General features: G+C 33.4%; 1 protein-coding gene across 1 annotated transcript in view; it reads left to right on the top strand.

Moving 5' to 3' along the window:
• Positions 1-19,617, top strand: part of CNTLN (centlein) — a 192,252-nt gene that overhangs the window by 131,909 nt on the left and 40,726 nt on the right. The window contains exons 16-17 of the mRNA XM_086770504.1: positions 783-876; positions 1,532-1,755. Coding sequence (XP_086626630.1) covers positions 783-876; positions 1,532-1,755 — 318 coding nt within the window. The remainder of the gene's footprint in view (positions 1-782; positions 877-1,531; positions 1,756-19,617) is intronic.

Below are 19,617 nucleotides of genomic sequence, written 5' to 3' on the forward strand. Positions count from 1 at the left end.
GATATCAAACAAACATTGCAAACTGAAGACTTTAAGAATTGGTTAAATGTTGAAAAATTCCAGAACAAAAGTGTTTCAAATACTCTGAGCATTTCAGAGCCAGGGAAACAATACTTTGATTTTGGAGTAAGCCATGCTCTGGCCATTTTCATGTTACATATTGCAAACAGCATTCTTCTTCAGCCTCTGCCTCTGTCATTGAACATTTGATAGGTTCTGGAAATAGCTGATTTTTTCAAATCTGATATTTAAAAGGCATGCAGCTGACTTACGTTAAACCCTGTACAAACACAGGAATTGTATTTACATGTTCATGTATAACCATGCATCTTCCAGTTACTGATGTCTAATCTGATCTTCCTCCTTTTGAACTTCCAAGACTGCTATTCCTTTTTATTTTCACTTAAATATCTTGAAAAATGTTATATTTTAGGCTTTCAAATAATGCATACCATCTTTTTCCCCTACGAGTAAGTTCATATCTAAAGAAATAATGTGGGCATTAACAAAACTTCTTTTTTTCTCTTGGATTCTTTGGAAAATGTTATGATTTACCTATAACAGTTTGTTATTTCTTCTATATTTGATAGGAAAGATAGAAATTTCTACTTTTCACTAGGCGATGTGGTGAGACTGATTTTCAAATTAAAATTCATTAGAATTTTGTGTATTTTTGGAAGTAATTTTTGTTTTTTTCAGTTCAAACTAGAAAACTTTGGAGTGTTGCAATTGATGTGCTGTAATGAGGAGTTGCTAGCTTTGTGCTTCTGTTTTTTGTTTAGGGCCATTCACAGAAGAAAGACCTAGAAAAGTTACATTCCAAGAGGAGGAGGATCTGCTATCTTATAACATCTTATCCATCAGTTCTAAGCAAAGGTAGGAATGTACTATATTTTTGGCAACTTCATAAATAAAATTGACAAAGCATTTCTGCCTGATACTCCAAAACCTCTTCTATGTTACACAAACCCAGTTATACGCTGTTGCAAGATTTACATGTTCTAGGTTGCATGAGTATATTTCCAAGCATTTAGCTTATTATTTTGAAGTGAAATTGTCTTACAAAAAGTGACTGTCAAACAGTATCTTTTCACATAGTGACAATATACTCTGTTTTTAGTAAGTACCGTCTGTTGAATCTACTGACTAAAATATGGCTTTTCATTACCTTTCGTTCTTTTTGCCCCTTGTAACTGATGCAGCCAATGAGACAAAATGTAACTGTATTTTGGCTTACACCTTAAAAAAAAAAAAGAATCTATTAACAAGGTCCCAAAGCCTTTATTTCCGGTAATATCGATCAGAAACTTGAGCCACATTTAACTTCAAAGTCCTTGTTGAGTTTGCAGTGTTGGCACTTTAGAAAAAGAACAACATAGAGCACTCATAGCTTAGCTGAATTAATTTACCAATTTGCTTACTGAAAAATATTTTAGAGGCTAGAACAGTGTTTTGAAGGGCCAAAGAAAAATCGGAAATTGTCTTGTTTATGGTGATCTGTCAGTTTAGTAACATGCTATTTTATGTTTAGTGAACAGAACAAAAAGAAGAAATATCATTGTCCAGAAACCGGGCTACTCTGTTACTCTACTACAGGAAAGAATTATATCGTTGCAGCAGCAGATAGCTGTTTTACAGAATGAAAAAAAGACAGCAGTGTCTTCTGTGAAGGAATTTAAAGAAAACAATGAAAAACTAACAACTCAGCTACATTTGGCTGATAAGAGACTTCAAACTAGTAAACTGACCATAGAGGTAAAGTACTTTTCATTATGGCATCTTAACATGTTCAGCTTAATTCTGTTGTAATTCTGTGAAATTTTGATAGCATTGATTTTTATCTCTTAATTTGTTATGATTAGAGTTATGAAATGTTACATGTTAGCATGCTTTATATGAGATTCTGAATCAGTTTTTATGTACAAATAATATTGAGGCCTGATTTACTATTACGTCAATGCAATTCATTAATCCTTCTGAAAAAGCAATGGTCCTTCATACTGACATTTTAGCTGTATTCTCATGAGTGAGAGAAGTTTCATTTTCACCTGTGGTCTGAGAACTGGTCAGTCCACATGAACTAGCACCCATTCCTCTGTGAAGAACAGGCACTTTTGGAGAAACTAACTGTCTCCATGCACCCCAAGAGTGGAGCGGAGTGCTTAAAGCAACTGGAGTTTTCTTCCAATCTATGTAATCTCATCTCTCTCTGTCAGGGTGGAAAGCCAGAGAACAAGATTTATGAAAATAGAGACTAGTAAACTGTTTGGTTAACAGCCCCAAAGATGCCAACTTGCTTCTCTACGTCAGTCTTCATTCCTACCTAATCTTTTCCATACTATTACTCATTTCTGGTTTTCCCCATTCTTATTTTTATATATATATTTTTTTTGTGTGTTAATCTATATGCAGCTCCTCAGCTGGAATTCTTTTCTATTCATACTGTAGTGATTGGCCTGCCCTTTATAGAGCTGAATCAACAAACACTTTTGCAGTAATTGTCTCCTGTTGGTCACACACATATCCTGCTTCCAGAATTATAGTGCTACAACAGATGGGCTTGCTGGAAGGAGGCAGACATTAAAAAAGAAATCAAATCCCGCCCCCCCCAAACTTCTCTGCATTTCTGTCTTTGCACAGAAGGCAGAAGCAGTATTAGGAGCAGCACTTTTCACTTTCTTAGGGCTGGGGAACTGCTAATTTCTAGAGCAGGGAAAACCTCATTTCTGTTACTCATTTTGCATAACTATATGTATGTAATGAATTGTTCAAAAAGTTTCCAAGGTCATTGGAACCAGTGGAATCTGCCTGCCTCACAAACAGTATCATAATGTAAAGTTTCATGGACATATAAACTTCACAGAGAGTTATATGTGTAATTTAGGTAAAATAGTCTGCTTCCTCAGACATCTTCATGATTTGCCTTTCTAGAAGATTGCACCTTAGATGTCCATAGGAGAGCAATGTAAGAAATGAAATTAAAAAGGCCTTTCCTTAAACCAGGAAACTGTTTAAAAACCAAAAAAAAGGCAAATTTTGTGTCAAGATAAGTGCTGCTGTAATATAAAAGACTGACAAAAAGTGAAATAGCATGGTCTTAAAACCAAACCACTCAGTTCACTCAATTTCTCAGGAAAATTAAAAAATTAAAAAAAAAAAAAAAGATAAAAAATGGTCACTGGTCTATTTAAAGGGTGGTGCATTCTAAGCAAAAATAAATAAATGGTGTCGCAAGTACTCAAGGAAAAATCTTTATTTAGGCATGCACATTTTTTTTCCTTCTCAGCAACCAATTCAAATTCCCTTTCTTACAACTAATTACTCTTCAGGTGCCATAGTAGTGCTACCGATTGGGAAATTTAAAGCAGAGGCTTGGGCTACTTGCCAAGTGAAAATTAAGGAGGTAAAGAACCTACACAGCCACTATAGGGTACATATGTTTTAGAGAGAGAACCATGACTTAGACAGATCAAATGGTTGTAAAGCGCATGTATGTGTTGGGTTTTTGTGTGTTTTCACAAGAAATACTATCTAGAAGTGAAGTTTTAAGATATTACAAGGTAAATTACCTTTTTAAAAATATTTTTTTAACTAGTAAAAACACTATTGTCATTGTTTCTTCTTAATGCTTCTTTTACTTTAGATTTTAGAATTTTCTTGTACAGATGTAAGATAAAAAAGAGGTGAACAAACCATAAAAAACTAAAAGATTGAGACAATCTTTGGATTTAGGGAGACCCTTAAATGCTTCAAGAGTGTCAAAATAACTGATATCCAAAAATAAGCTTCCATATGTAATCATAAAGTTCTGAGTAATCTTACATTGAAAGTGAACTTGTAAAGCTGGGCTAAGGTAAGTGTAGCATTCTAGCAACTGTAAACTTTAACATCATGACATGACAAGATGCCATGTTGCCTGAATTTAGCCAAGAAAAAAAATCCATTAGCAGACAAGGGCAGATGTTTAGGCAGTCAGTCTTTCATTATAATCCCCAAGGAATCTAGTGCTAGAAGATCAACTTTGGATTTAAGATTTAAATGTTCCAGATGTTCATTTTGAGACAGATTTTACAGTTGATACAACCTAAGGACTGTCTGGCATCTGTTGATTTTCAGGATGTATGTACATATGTGGTTTTGTGCATTTTTCTTGAAAAAAAACCAGACATGTATATATGTATTTATCTGTCTGCTTGTAGAAGTTCAGAATGCTGGATTCAAGTTCATTTTTTTGTTTGGCCTTCTAAACTCTTTGCAGTAATGTAGATTTCTTGCTTTGTTCTGTTTCTGCAAAATCAATTCCTTCCATATTTCTGAAAAAAATGGCTGTAAAGTGACTGCACGTGTGAGAATCAAAGCTTACATTCTCCAGGGATTCACATCAACACTGAGTCAAGACTATCTGTACAGAAGTACAGTAGTTACATTTTACTATCAGTGTACAGAAATCACAGTTGGAGGCGATATGTAATGTAGAAGCAAAGGATTTTGCATTTCCGTAGTTTCTTAGAAAAACATCTGAAAAGAGTTGTTGGAAGTACGCAGGAAATTTTTTTTTCTAAGATTTATTCTCCTCTCTGCATATTTCTGTCACTAAGCAACTGCTTTTAAGAAGAGTGTTTATTGCATACAGCACAGTAATTATAATTAGTTTTATGCAGCAGGTGTCATTTTTGTTGCAAAAGTTCAGAAAAAATGTATTGAACAATAAATTAAAATCATAAGCAGGTTAAGTCATTAATGCGTATCTTATTCATGTCAAGGCCACTCACAGATCCGCTGCTCAAAAGTACCATAGGATCCTTTGCATCACCTCTTCAGTGTTTCTCAGGATGTCAAAGGAAAAGCTGCATTTCTTAATGGCACGCCATTAGCATTTGCAAAGTGCCTGTGTAAGTTTACTTCGACAAGAAACCTGCATCTCAAAGAATGGGAACAAGTCAACCAGTCAAATACTGACAGATCCTTTGGAGAGGATAATGTGAAGGTTTAAGTAAAGTTTTTCAGATGCACTCCTGCAGATATGCAACTCCTTTCTTGGGAAGAAAAATAACTTTTTCTTTTTTTTTTTTAGAAGCCTCTGCACATTTTAGCTGTAACTCAGCCTATGATTTTTTTTTTAAATCTCTCCAGAATTTATCTTAGCCATTCAGTTTTCAATTTTCTTTGAGTTTTAAGGGAACTTTTTTTTTGCCCTGAGCTAATACTGTGAGCTTATACATTTTAAAAGCTCATAGCTTTTAAAATACAATTTGCTTGCCAAAAGTTTGCTTATCTGGTGGATTATCTCAAGTGTAGAAAGATATGAGTATGAAAAACAGAAGAATAATGGGCTAGATAAAGCTTTTTATTGTTTAAAGTTTGTTTGTGACTTTCTTTATATATTTTCTTGACTATTTCTTACTGCCCAATCTATGAGAGAACAGCTCAGAATTCAGAGTTGCATCTGCAAATTCAGCACCACTGCTGCACTCTTCTTATAGTACTCAAATATGAGTAAACCAGACAATTTAGCATTATTCAATTACACAAAAAAAGAAACTGATCATGAGTTTAGATGCATTGTAAATTATTAGCTATTACTTGCACAAAGATCTCACTTTGACTCTGGTTCCCCTGAGGGGATTTTTCACTCTTTAAAGATGTATTGTTGTTTACATAACAATTTTTCATGTCTGTGGTTTCCTTAAAGTAAATTTTAAGAATAAGGGACCTGAAATTATAAACTGAATGCTGTTTGTAATTACCCTGTAATAAGCTAAAACTGCTTTTGGAACTTCCTCACTTTTGTTCATTGCAGCAAATGTGTAATTGTTTTGCCAGTTTTGGGGGGCTTTCTATGTAAACATTGTCCGGTTAGAAATTCTCATAGACACATCCAATTGTTTTCTCCCAAAACACTTTTCATGTGTCTTGGCTTTATCTTTTTGACTGCTCTTTCATGAAAATACTCCAGAGCATTTGTATTTTTTTTTTATTACGTTCATAAGAAGACTTCAGCATTCAGTGTCATCTTTTTTAAAGTAAGTGGGTTTATTTTCCCTCCGGCAGCATGAAAAGATATTTTTCATTATGCACAATAGATAATACTAATCATACCTACAGAATATCTGAATGATAAAATTACATAAAAAGTTTTAGAAGAATTAAAATTCAGAAGACTTTAAGTTAACCATAAATGGTAATTTTTACAGATAAACTGCAACAGATTATGCTACATCAGTAGCATATGCAGGAATTCTGCTTTTCATATATAGAAGTAGTAAAAAATGTCAAAACAGAGTTGCTGTAATGACCTCATATTTTAATAGCTAAAAAATAATCTAATAAGAATTCACTTTGTTTCTGTACTGTTCAACAATGACCCTTTCCATTCTTACAGGGCACACTTCAGTCTGGAAAATCTTAATTGTATACATCTTGAAAATAAAAATAAAAACCTAAATATGCTGTATTAAACACTTTTGCCAAATGCAATGCAGAATTATTTTTACAGCTCTCCACTTTTGTCACAAAATGTAATGAAACAATCAAAGAATTCTGTGAAGCTGTTTAGGAAATGCCTGGTCCCACAAACATCAGGAGAAATGTGCTTTCTACCCCTGTACTTCTTTAAAGCATACAGGTTATGCTTTCCTAAGTGCTTTGAATAAGAGTAATCTTGGTTAATTTGCAGGAACTATAATCTTTGGGCACAATATTAAAAAAGAAGTAAAGATAGTTTCTCAAAAATATTTAATAATCAAACCAGCAAATTTTCTATTCTACTTTTTCTTAAACTGCAGCAGAAGTGAAAAGTTAAACCAGAAAGGATAAAAGTGTGATAAAGCAGGATATACTACCTGACCTTTCCAAAGTTTGCAAATGCAGTCTAAGACAGCAGAGGTTTATCTAATAATTGAACAAACTATATGCCAGTATGAGACTGAAGTCTTTTCAAAATTTGATTTGGTGTAAATTCTATGTTTTATTCTTCTGAGGTCACACTGCTGTTAACATTGTGTATGCATGCCTTGAAGAGAACTCTTTGCGGGCACAGTAGATAATTAAAAACTCAAAATAAACCCCCAATCTCTGTATTCTTGAGAGAAAGCCGTTCTTCCTGGACTCACCACAGTGTGGTGAATAACATTATCTGTAGGAAGGAGAAATTGTCTGTAATGTCGAATTTAAGTTCAATTTATGGGCTTACCTGTAGTTTTTGAAGGCTTTAAAATGACAATATTGAGAAGAATAGATTCTGATATATTGTAGTTTCATTAGAGCTTTGCTGAGCCTAATAAATTGAAAATCAGGCTGTGAAGTCACAATTACAATGCTAGAAATTGAGACAGACAATACTCTGTGACTCTGCGAGACTAGAACTGACCTCTTTCAAGTCCTAGTCCAAAATTCTGCTTGGAATGAACCGTGATCAGCAACTTTATTATGTTTGTTCAAACCTTTTGGTTACTGAATGGGGAAATGTCTATGTAGTTTTTCCTCTGGTAAACTACTGATTCAGCATTACTGCTGATACAAAACAGTTCTCAAATTTCTGTTTTCTGCTCTGTCAGAGAAGTTGACTTGGAAATAAAATGAGGAATTGCCAAATAGAAAGTAACTGCCCTTTAAAAATGCATGTACTCAAAAAAAATTTTAAAATTATTTTATTTTTGTAGTTTGCTGCATTGCAAACCTACAGCATCCATAAGTCCGTTCTGTTATCAGAACTACATTGTAAAATATAGTTATCGTGAAACTGTGCTTTCATTACAAAACAAAAATAAAGCAAAATATCTTTTACATTTATATTGATCTCTGAAGAAAAATTGTAATAGACCTGTTGAATTATTGATGAACAACAGTTGAAGTACATTGGATGTAGGAAATGAGTCTCATTCATAAATTAAAGAGAACAGTTGGCATGAATTAGAACTGTGAGAGTTGTATTATATTGCTGTCAAAATGAAATAACTTAGAGATAGGTAAATTCTAGAAAAATATATTGTAAAGAAAAAATTGTGGAGACTACATGAAGTTCATAGAATATACTTAGAATCAATACAATTTATATTGCTATATCGTAGAAATCCTAAAAATTATATTTCTATATTAAAAGAAAGAACTTGGATTACATGGATTAGCATGTTCTTGTAATGTTACAAATAGAGATAGTAGAGATGTTTGTAAGCATCTCTAATATATATGTATCTATATATATAATATCCAATATATTTATATCATAGAGTGTACTTGTATATATATTACATTAAACACTGGAAGATGTCATCCTGTAAGTTTTACTTTATGGATTTCATGTGATGTGTAGCTATTTTTATTCACCTTCATGTGATTTGATCAAACTTTCCTTATGCATTGAATTGTATCTTATTAAACAAAAAATAGAAGCCACGTTCCAGTTTTTTCCCCAAAAATTTCCTAAATAAGATACTATGTGAGATCTGGAAAAGCTCAACAAATACTGTCATAATAGGATTTTCTTTTGTGCTACAGGAATGCCTTCATTTAATTCAGTGTGATCTGTTCATTTAATTAAAGCTAGGCGTAGAACTAGACTGGGTTCTTGAACCTTCTCTCCTACGCAAAGTTCTGTGGCTAATATATTTTGTCAGGTAATATTTATTCACCATCAAATCCCACCCCCCAAAATTCACTGATTTCTGAATAATTATTCATATGTAGGCAAGAGATTACACTTCAGCTCTGGCAGTCTGATTTTTCTCATAGATTGTCATAGAAAGCCAGTTTGGGTTGCATTTGGATCAGTACTCTTAGGCTTGTTCACTGGAATTGTCCATACATTATTAATTATTAGTAACTACCAGTATTAATTATGAAAGTGATTTTATTAATCACTTTATGCATGTGCTTATTTCCACTGAATTCAATGAAATTTCAAGTCCTCTTGGGTATCATGGTAAAAATGAGTTTTATTTGCTTTAATCTTTAATATAGACCTTTCTATGGTGAGAGATTCTTTTGCATTTTGAACTTGCAAGGAAAGAATTACCATAGAAGATGTAGCTGCATAATCTTTTTAATATTGTATGATTTAGTATTCTGATTGACTATGCAATAACACATCTGTGTTCCATTCTATATAGGCGCTACTAAGATGCCAGAAATAGATGCCCTGGATTTCTGTCAGCCATATAGCTTACACTGGAAGTTTGAATTATGTCCCCTTGTTTGCAATTATCTATTTCATGATGGATTTTTACCTGATAGTCTCTTTTCTTTCTTTCCTGATTAAAGCTTTTCCTGATTATGTTCTTATGAAAAGTTTTCAAGAGTCATGAGAAATTGGAGAAATACTTTTGAATTCCCTTATATTGTGAAAGTTGAGTGAGTTGATTCTCCTGCGCTTACCTAGTGCATTCCTTTACCTTACTTCCCTTTCCTTTGCTTCTGTCCTAGTATGTTAAATAAATTTCCCTTGTGAAGTTAGAGAACATAAGATTGGTGGAGCAGGGTGCTCAGCATGGATAGCAAGGTAGATAAATGTCGTAGATGAATCAGTAAGAGAGGATTTTGTTCCTTATTTGAGGAGCTGGATTTCCTAAGAACTTGAAGGAACACAGTCATGGGGTTGCAAAAACGAGTCTATGACCTGGAAGTGTCTAGAAGTCTTATAAGCACATCCACTCATTTTTTGTTGTGTGCCCCTGAGCAACAGTGTTTACTTGTTTTAAAATGTACATAGGAGATTAAATTCCAAAAATGATCTTCATCATGATTAATTTTACTTAGGATTTGAATTGAAGCTAGCACTGACACACGGAACACAGTGTAGACTCAATGTCTCAATTCATGCCTTAAGGTTAAATTGGTGCATGCAAGTACCACTTAATCATTTTAACTCAGAATCTCACATACCATGAAATTAATTTTTAAGTTGATCCCTCACATGAATGATAACATGATTTTTTCCCCAAGATAATGGTTTACACCTTACATCTATTCTATTTTGATATACTATGAAATACATGACAGTCTTTTTGCTGTTTGTTTTAGAGGTAAAATCTTTCAATCATTTTTTAAAAATTAGTGGCAATGTAAAAAATCCAAGCTAGTGCAAGAGGATATCTTCAGTCATTGACAGCTATTCTAAGCTTTCCATCATCCACCAGAGACTGATTGAAAAGTATAGATCATTATGACCTCACAGTGTTTTTAATGAGGAAATCATTACATCATAATGAAAACCAATACATTGCTCAAGTTCATGTTGAGTGAGGCTGAATGGCTGTCTCCTGGGAACCAGGAACTCTGAAGAAAAATGAGAGTCCTAGTAGGTAATGAGCTGAGCATGAACTCCCATTGCCATTGTGAAAAACACTAGCACAGTCCTTGAATGTATAAAGTGGAGGCTATACAATAGGAGCAGAGAGAATATGTTTTCATTCACTTGGCATGATTTGACTGCTCTTAGAATACTTTATGTAGCTCTAATACCAACAATCCAAGAAAGAGATTGGTGGAAGTAAAAATCATTTGAAGAAGACTTATGATAAGGATTTGAAAATACACTGTTGTAGAGAACAATATGACATTTTCAGATAAGAGATTAAAAGGTAACTCAAGTTTAAGTATCTTAAGAAAAAGAAATTTGCTTGTAGAGTCTTCAGTCTAGCAAAGGAAGATTGAAAAAAGATTCAAGAACACAGAACTGAAGCAAGATAGAATCATACCAGATATGAGATCTGTAATTTTTCTGAGACTGTAATTGACCATTGCAATTTGAGTCAGAGAACTGCAGTGATATTGGACAATTAAACTAAAAAGGAAGAATTAGAGAGAAATCAACTGTTTGTGGTTAGCGGTGGGCAGTCTTTCTGAAGGGAATTAAAAAAAATGTCTGTTCTGTAGGAAGCATGGAAAAAACAGGAAGAGAGAGGATATGTTTAATGACGTGAGCTGAATTCATGAAAAGTACAAACAGGAAGGTATGTTCTGAATTTCAGTAACATAGTGTGCAACATGAACTTTAAAAAGAATTAGTCTTTAGCAGAAGAAATGCAAAGAGAGGGAAAAATAGCTTTTGTGGTGTGATGTACACAGAATTTAGGATTACATTGGTCTGATACAGCCCTTTAGAGCTGCTGATTGCAGAGCTGAGAGAAGACTAAAGCTCTTTAATTAAGGTAGTGCAGAGCTTGGTGACAGAAATTCAGAAAAGAAAAAGATAAATAAATGGTTTTCAGTATTTCTTTGATATTCTTTTGTCTATCTGTAGGATTGAGCATAAGAAAACAGTGTTTTAGTGAGGTAGTAGTGAAATATTTAAAGGAGAAAGCTTTTCATTGTAATTGGGGGCGTAGAGACAGATTAATCTTTTTGAGTCAAATCTTGATAAAGGATTCAAGGTGAGATATTTTGTTAAAGGCTTGACTTCCAAAGAATAAAAATACTTATTTTTCAAAGTATTGTTTGCAGTAGAAACTTTGTCAGAAAAAAGAAATCTACATTTACTATAAGAAACAACTGAGGGACATGCATTCTGATAGTAATTTCAAGTAAAAATATACAGGTGCTGCACTTACGTGTAGATATAAATTTTAAAAATTCTGTCAATAAAAAATAAAGTTAAGATAATAGTGAAGAAATCTAAGCAGTAGGAGACACAAATTTCCATTGTTTCCTTAGGAAAGCATATATTAAGGCCTGAAACTACAGATAATATGTGATGATTTACAGTCTCAAGACCTCTACTTTGAGTAGTTTACCTGAAGAAGATAAAAGTTTTCTGATGTTCTATATTTTTAATGAACACAATTTTGATAAGAAGGCATTACGTATAGCTTAGAGTGCATTTTATTGCAGCCTACTGTCATAAGTATTATTATGTACAGTTCAAAAGGTACCTGCATTTTATAGTAAATTCCTCAAAAGATTATGAATATTGAATTATTCTGACTGTGTTTTTATTTTTCTGTCAAGACTTGTAAAATTTTAGTCTCATTTTCCATTATTCAGCTGCTACTTTGTGATATTTGTTCTTACTATTCGTAAAAAGGAGATTAAAACTTCCTTATATATACAAGTATATATTTTCTTATTTACATATACTCATTGTGTATCTCTAGACTTGTCTTTACACTGGCAGCTTTTGTAGTAGACATCCTGTGTCGGGTATTCAGTTTATATATGTCAGATCCTCTAGGGCCATGGCTTTTGCCAGATGAAGCACTTTTGATTTTGAGGCTGATGTAACACAGTGCTATTATTGATCTGTGCATGACACAGCCTGTCTCTCTGCTGGCAGAGTGTAGCAACATTTATCCAGGAATTTGTGAAATGTCACTCGGATCATGTTCATAAGGTAAACTGTGCAAAAAACAGGATCCAAGCTGAGAATCCATGAGGAATTAGATGTGACTCTCTTATTTTTTTGTCCTATCTCCTAGGTCAGCCAAGTGGTATTTGTTAAAACGATGTCTGTGGTTTATATTAGGTATTGAAGAAAGTATGAGTATCACTAGGAACACCCTGGACAATATAATGATACTGTTCTTTTTGCTTAGTTTTTTAGGTCACTTGGAAAAACAATATTTTAAGTCAGTGAAAGTAATCTAAAAATTACAAGTCTGTAATTTCTGTTCTGTTTGTAACAAAATGACAGTTCCTGTACAGCTCCAATAAGGAAACTGCTTATATTCTCTAAAGATTTTAACTTGTCTTACTTTGTCTTCAGAGATATGTGGCAGTACAAGTTTGTCATTAAGATCTGAGTAAGCAGGAGTGGTCAGAAAGGGTATATGACTGTTTCTACACATAAAACTGCCAAAATACTGATATTTACGTGTTTTGTTTCTTTATCAATTACGATTTTAAAAATTTGTGCATTTTTGTTAGTATCAAGAGCATGTTATGTAAAAATTAATGAAAAATAAGTTAAATAATAAAAAGCAAGCTTCCATGTACTATTTATCTATTTGTAAAGTGTCAAATGTGACTTTTCCAGACATTTTTTAAGTAGTATTTCAGCAATAGACTTACTGTTATCTGCAAATGGATGTTGCACCTTCTCATTTAAAAAAAGTTGTTTTAAACAGCTGTAACAGTAACAATTTGAAAATTAGTTACAAAGGAAAAAATATTTATTGCTCTATTTGCCAACATTTTTCAATTTTAGACAATAAAATATTTAGAAAAGCTTCTAGATCATTTGATTTAAAAATCAGTTACTAGTTAAGACAAGAAGGTTTTATTGAAGTTAAAATTTTGATTTTGGCTAGCTTGGGATTTTTTCCCAGGTATAACAAGGCTTTTATTTCTGTAAGATAATTTCTGTAGTTTGAATCCCACCAGACCAAATCAAGATTTAAATGAAATATCACTTGTGAATGACCACTGAAATGTGCTTGGTCTCTACTTTTACATATTCTTACATTTGTATGTAAGAATATAGAAAGCCAAGATGGGAAAAGTTGTTGTTGGTTATGAAAATACATTTGCATACATGTTGCATATATTTTTATATGTTATCCCTCCCTTTGCAAGATTGACATATGTGAGATGCAAACTCATGAGTTGTGGAAAAGGACAAATTGCAGTTGGTTGGTTTTGGGTTTTGGTTTTTTTGGCTTATGGATATGCGTGTTTATTTTGCAAAAGTCCACAGGATGGACATACATGTCTGTTTCTCAGGAAGATAAAGATGGTATTTCATAGGATGAAGGCCACCTGCATGTCAAATTTACTGCTCTTCATAGTAGAGCTGTTGCCAGATTGCGAGACATTTCTTGCAGAGAATTTCACAAAGGACATTTATTTTGCTAATTAGCAGTGTCAAGGCACTCTGTGAAATACCATATCTTGTTTTGGGTGCCACACATAAAATACACATATTGGAAGAAAGGACCAGGAATTCTAAGAAATTTTGAACTTGTTAACTATGAGAAGAGATTGAAAGCATGTAACTAATGAAATCTCTAAAATAACAGATCAATGGTAAAGACTGAAGGACTGTAATAGCTATGTTCCTATGTATAAAAGATTATTTTAAAGGGTTAGTGATTAGTTTGTGCTTCCATCTCCTTTAAGGAGAATAGATTTAATTTTTCAAGAAAGATGGTTTAGATATAAGGCAAATTTTCTTTCTGAGGGTGCTGAAGAGTTGCAGAAGGCTGTTGGGAGAATCTTGTCTGTAGTTAAACTAGAATTTTCAAGAATAATCTACTTACACTCTTGTACATGTACTAAGTTTAATGTATTCTTAACATCATTAGCAGTCTTGCTCTTGTAGCAATTAAATTTTTTTGTCCTCATTTTCAAATGGAAGGACTTTTTTTTTAGGTAACTAACACAGGAACAACATTTTTGTACTGAAGAGATTGAACAATGGAGCTAGCAGCTAGTCCTTGCAAACTTTTACTCCATAGACATTAAGTTCACCTTTTCCTCCATGCAGCTTATTACTCTTTGGTTTCTAGTAAAGTGTATCAATCAGCAGGACCATAACAACAGCTCCCACATCTTGTCCTTGGGGAAACAATGTCAGAAAGAAACATATTTGGTCCTAGAATTCTTTTGAACTGCTCCAGATTTCAGAAGGGGAATCTTCTCCTTCACCAGTTCAGCACTGTTAGGTCTTCCGCAAAGCACTGTTTTGACCCTATTTTCTTACCCATCCCACACTGATATTTCTTTGTATCATTTATTGCACAAAGGGAATTGGCATTTTTATTAGAGCTTGCATCTTACTCCAGTTGCCTCCTTCCCACAATCCCTTGTTTAAGCTTGTGTGTTCAAAGTTAATGCTGGTGCTCTGTTGTCCTGACTATGCCCATTTGCTACAGCAAGAAACTTCAAAAGACACATCCACAGCCAGGAGTACAAACCAGAAGAGTACAACCATTCTCATCACTTTACCAAGGAAGATGCATGAGCCTTCAGACTGCATCTGATTTCTTTTTTGTCTTTCTAGATGTAAAGGAATAGGAGTCAAGAACTGAGGTATCTTCAACAACAGTAGAAGAGGAAAGTATTACAACTAAGACTATTTCTGAGACCAAAAAATGTTATCTGGGAACTACACCTGAGATCTTTTTTAAAAAAATGTTTATCTACAGCATTCCCTCCTTGGGATTGCCCTCATTTTTTCTGCCTTATACCCTAGTTGTTGCAGACGACGAGTACTGGCTCGCAGGATTATTTCGCATCCCTAGAGAAGTCAGGCACTAATACTTTCCTTGTAACCCTAAGGAGAAGAGGGAAGGGAAGAGTTTTTCTGGATTTGAAGCCATGTTTGTTTGCATGAAGTGCCTGGACCTCATGGACTCAGTTACTGCTAGAGGAGGTAGAAGAATGTTTGTACTTCCTTGCTAATGCTCTGCACAATCTAATTTGCTCTCCTAAAGTTCTCTTGCCAATTAATGAGGTAGTCATGGACTGTTCCCATAGCTTGTGTCATGTTCAAGTTTATTTTGCACCACTCCAGGCTACCTTTGATGTCTAATGTGGCAAGAGCTCCACTTTCTTTCTCAGTCATGGAGACTCTATGACTAGCCATAGCACATCTCACAAGATTCACAGGCACTGGAAAAAGATTTGCTCTTTGGTGGCTGAAAGATTTACTCTTTGGTCTGCCTGTGCATAGTCTGCTGTTCATTCATAGATTTGAAGATGGTCCAGTAATCTTTAGGGTATTATGTACACCGAAGAGAAACGTGTGACTTGGTCTATACTCGTATCTCAGTGAAGCAAACAGAAGAGAATGAGGGAAGTACTAAGAGAAAGCAGCTGTTGGTCTGGTTCGAGCTGGCATGTTGAATTGCAGGGATTATGTACAACTACAACATTGTCCTCAAACTCTTCATGTGTGTGAAAAAAAAAAGTCATAATATTGATGATAATAATGATAGAGTATCTTTCATTGTATACATTAGGCTGAAAACTTGGCGTTTTCTTGTGATGATCTCTTCAGCTATTTAATATGTAATGTGAGGAATACTTTACCCTAAACTGTTCATTTATGCCTGTGATTTTAGCAAGGATTCCAATGGTAACATAAATTACAAATTAAAGATAAGACTATTAGGGTTCATTTACAAGAATCCAGAGATGAATACCACTTTAATTTGTATGCAGTACAATTTTGAGATAATATTTAAGTACAGTTCATGATTTTGAAAAATATCCCTGTCTTCGCATCCCCCACACAATGTCTGTCTTCAGCTTCCTCATAACTTTCAGAAGTGGCTAACAATATGTCTTTGTTTTCTTATATAGAAATGTAAATAATACATTAATATTTGTATAGTATCACCATTATGTGACTAAAAATTCCCAGGCTTTTTACCTTATTTTTTTCCAGCTCTTTTTTGTGTATTTATATTTTTGTCCTGCTCTATGATAACATAGAACTTTTCCAGTAATTAAATTTGTTAATACAGTTTACACTTAAAATGTTTTATTTTTACACAGCTGTCTACATAAAAGAATCAAAAAAGCTTATGAGGACATTTTTTCAGCTTTTGTTCATATCTGAAGCGGTTACAAATGAGATGTTTAAATAATCATGTAAAATTAAATATAGAGCTATCTTTATAAATTTTGTTCCTTGAATATTGCAACTCACTTCTGAAAATTCCTCTGATGTACATATTTTTAGGAATTTTAATTTGAAAATACTTATATCACTTCCTCAAATCTTTGCATCTTTTAGACATATTTTCAGTAAGTTGACAGAAAATAGTCTTAACAAGTGAAAAGCTGAGATTTAAGCATTTTAAAACAGTATATAAAGAGGAGGCCAGAGTATGGAAGATGGAACAGCTTTTCAGACAAGCACAGAATTCCTGCCCACATATATTTGAGATGCAGAAGTATTTCAGTAGAAAATGGTTCACTCTCTAAAACAGATGGATTTGAGGAGAGGTTAAATTAATATTTCACCATTCTTTCAGCTGTTTTGTTTCTTTCTTGCTTATATATTCTTTTAAAAATAATTTTAATTTTTAAAGATATAAAACTGTATACTTTGGAACTAAGTGAGTAAATCAAAAGAAAGTTCAAAAACAGTCTTCAAAATAGCATTTTCATTTTGGTTTCTCTCTATTTTATGTGAGCTATATGGAAAACAGATGGAAGCATTATTAATTTTTTCCCCCAATGAGTTTTAGTGCAGCATATTTGTATGTGTTATCTGAAACATATGAATACTTAGTATTGCTGCTGTTAAATTCGTAATGAGTTGTAGGGATTGTGAAATTCCCTGACTGACTCTCATGCAAGTAGTTCATTTGCAGTGCTTAGATGTGTTAAGATTAAGCAGGGGGAATATGGCAAGCACTATCCCTGACCCTAGATGAAAAATTCAAATTTCTAGCTTTATGAGTTTGCCTCAACTCTTGTGCTTGGTGAAAATCAGATAAATACCATGTAACCCTGCAAAAAAATCTTGCAGTAAAACCTGGTCCTCAGCATAAAAGATTGCATGGATTCCATGTCTCATATTGAAATTTTTCTAGTAAGTACAAAGACGTGGAAATCATGGGGCAAATTTTATGCGTCAGATGGAAGTCTTTGCACTTAATGTGCACAGGCCTGTTAGGTGTTGGAATACACAAGTCAACCTGTATTTGTTTAAATGTCAATGGTGGGTACCTGGAAACATTGGTTTTGGACTTCAGCCACATCTTCACAAATGGCTTGCTATAACATTTGGATATTTTCAAGTGGGATGAAGTATTGTGAAATGTCTCTGGTTGTATTTTCATTGTTGATTTAATTGTAGTAAAACTTATTTTAATGTACTGGGTTGTGTCTGTGTGGATATTAATATGTCAAATAAGTTAAACTACATAGAATAATATACTGTAATTTCAATATTTTCCTTTTAAGAAATATTAATTTTTTTAATTCTGTAATTTTTATCTGAAAATCTTAAGGCTTTACATGCCAGGTACTGCACATCTATGTATTCTGGCAGTTTGCATCTCCACACTGGAAACTCAGTCCCTACAAAAATTAAACTACTTATATAAGCAATGTTAGATACATGGTTAATAGTCCTTGTATTCCTTTGAAATTTGCAAGGACAGATGGAGTGCTGCATCTACTTTCGTGTGAAAGATAATGTTTTTAATATGTACAGAAATTAGGCATGGGGTACAGCAATATTTACTTATACAGAGACATGAAATTAAAGTGATAGAATATTCAAGCTAAAATAGAATTGCTGCAGGTCAAACCCCTTATCTTTGAATTGGTGTTATCATTATACAGATGACAAGTTTCAGAAGCATTTTCATCATATTAAAAATTGCTACTTATATTATTACTATGTTTTTTCCTATTTTCCATAATTTATTTGAAAAATCATTGGTTGCACAATGTGCAGTTCTGTACTCAGTGTTGCCTGTTGTTTATAACAGCACATGATTTCTTGGAGAATTGGGCCCAGAATATATTACTCCAGTTCATTTATACATGAGTGTTTGTGTGTTTCTCTAGAATAGATATATGTGTTCAGATCTTGATCTATGTGATATTATCATGCTTTACAGAAAGAAAAAAGCAAAACAAAACATTATTTAAAATGGACCTCTCTGCTCTGATTTTATTGATTTTATTTTCTTTATCTTTTCATAAGATGCCATAGCCAGATCACATGCTTTAATACTAGGCTTTTATAAGTTATAGAATAAGTTTAACTATAAAATGACTGAATTAAAATTAGAAGTAAAACATTTGTTTATGAAGTGGCACACAGTAAATAGTCTTTTATAAACAGTGAGTACTCTCATCACTAGTAGCGCACGATTAAGAAGACATTGAGAGACTTTGATAAGTCTTTGTTAGTGATTACAACTGTATTCCCAATAATATCTGAATTTATAATTTGTATGTATGAGAGGGCCATTCTGTAGACAACGTGTAAACATTGCTTTTATTAAGCTGATGAACAGCAATTGTGTTACAGTGACATAGGACAATTGTGTTTTTTCTTTAGTAAAATACTTGAGATAAGAAATATATCTCTTATCTGCATGCTGATATCTGTATTTCTCTGCTGGGAACTAATTTAAACACTTCATGAGAGATTGACATTTTCAGTGCCTTAAACATCCTTAAAAGCTGCTTTGTTCATTGCAAGCCATATTTAGTATGACCTCATAATAATGTAGCACACCTCAAGTGTCATGCTTGTCTTTACTATGCACATTGGAGCTGTGTTCATCTATAGTAGACAACTGCACTTCAAGGAAAGGGTTTTTTTTTCTTGATAGGCAATTAGCAGTAATTAGGAAGATTCAGTTCAGCAAGATGTCAACATGAGATTGTTTAAAAAAGTTGAATGTCAGTGGCTTTAAGAGGTTTTTTTTTTTTTTTTTCCCTGACACATAGGTATGGCATGTGAAACATGAAATGTTAATTTAACTTTTCTGCTTATTATTCATGCACAATATTATTTTGTCATTCAGATACTACACTGACAGAGTGCAAAGGGTGTTAAAATAGTGCTGCTAGAATAAAAAGAGGATTAATCTACCATTGGCCAATTAGCCAAAGGGTACTTAATGGTCTCTAAAGGCTACTGAAGTCTAACAACTAGCTAAAGCACTGGCAAAAAGTCCTCTATATTACCTTCATTTACTTGACATTTTG

Source organism: Chlamydotis macqueenii, chromosome Z, assembly GCF_036417535.1.
Source record: "Chlamydotis macqueenii isolate bChlMac1 chromosome Z, bChlMac1.mat, whole genome shotgun sequence".
NCBI classification, from domain to species: Eukaryota; Metazoa; Chordata; class Aves; order Otidiformes; family Otididae; genus Chlamydotis; species Chlamydotis macqueenii.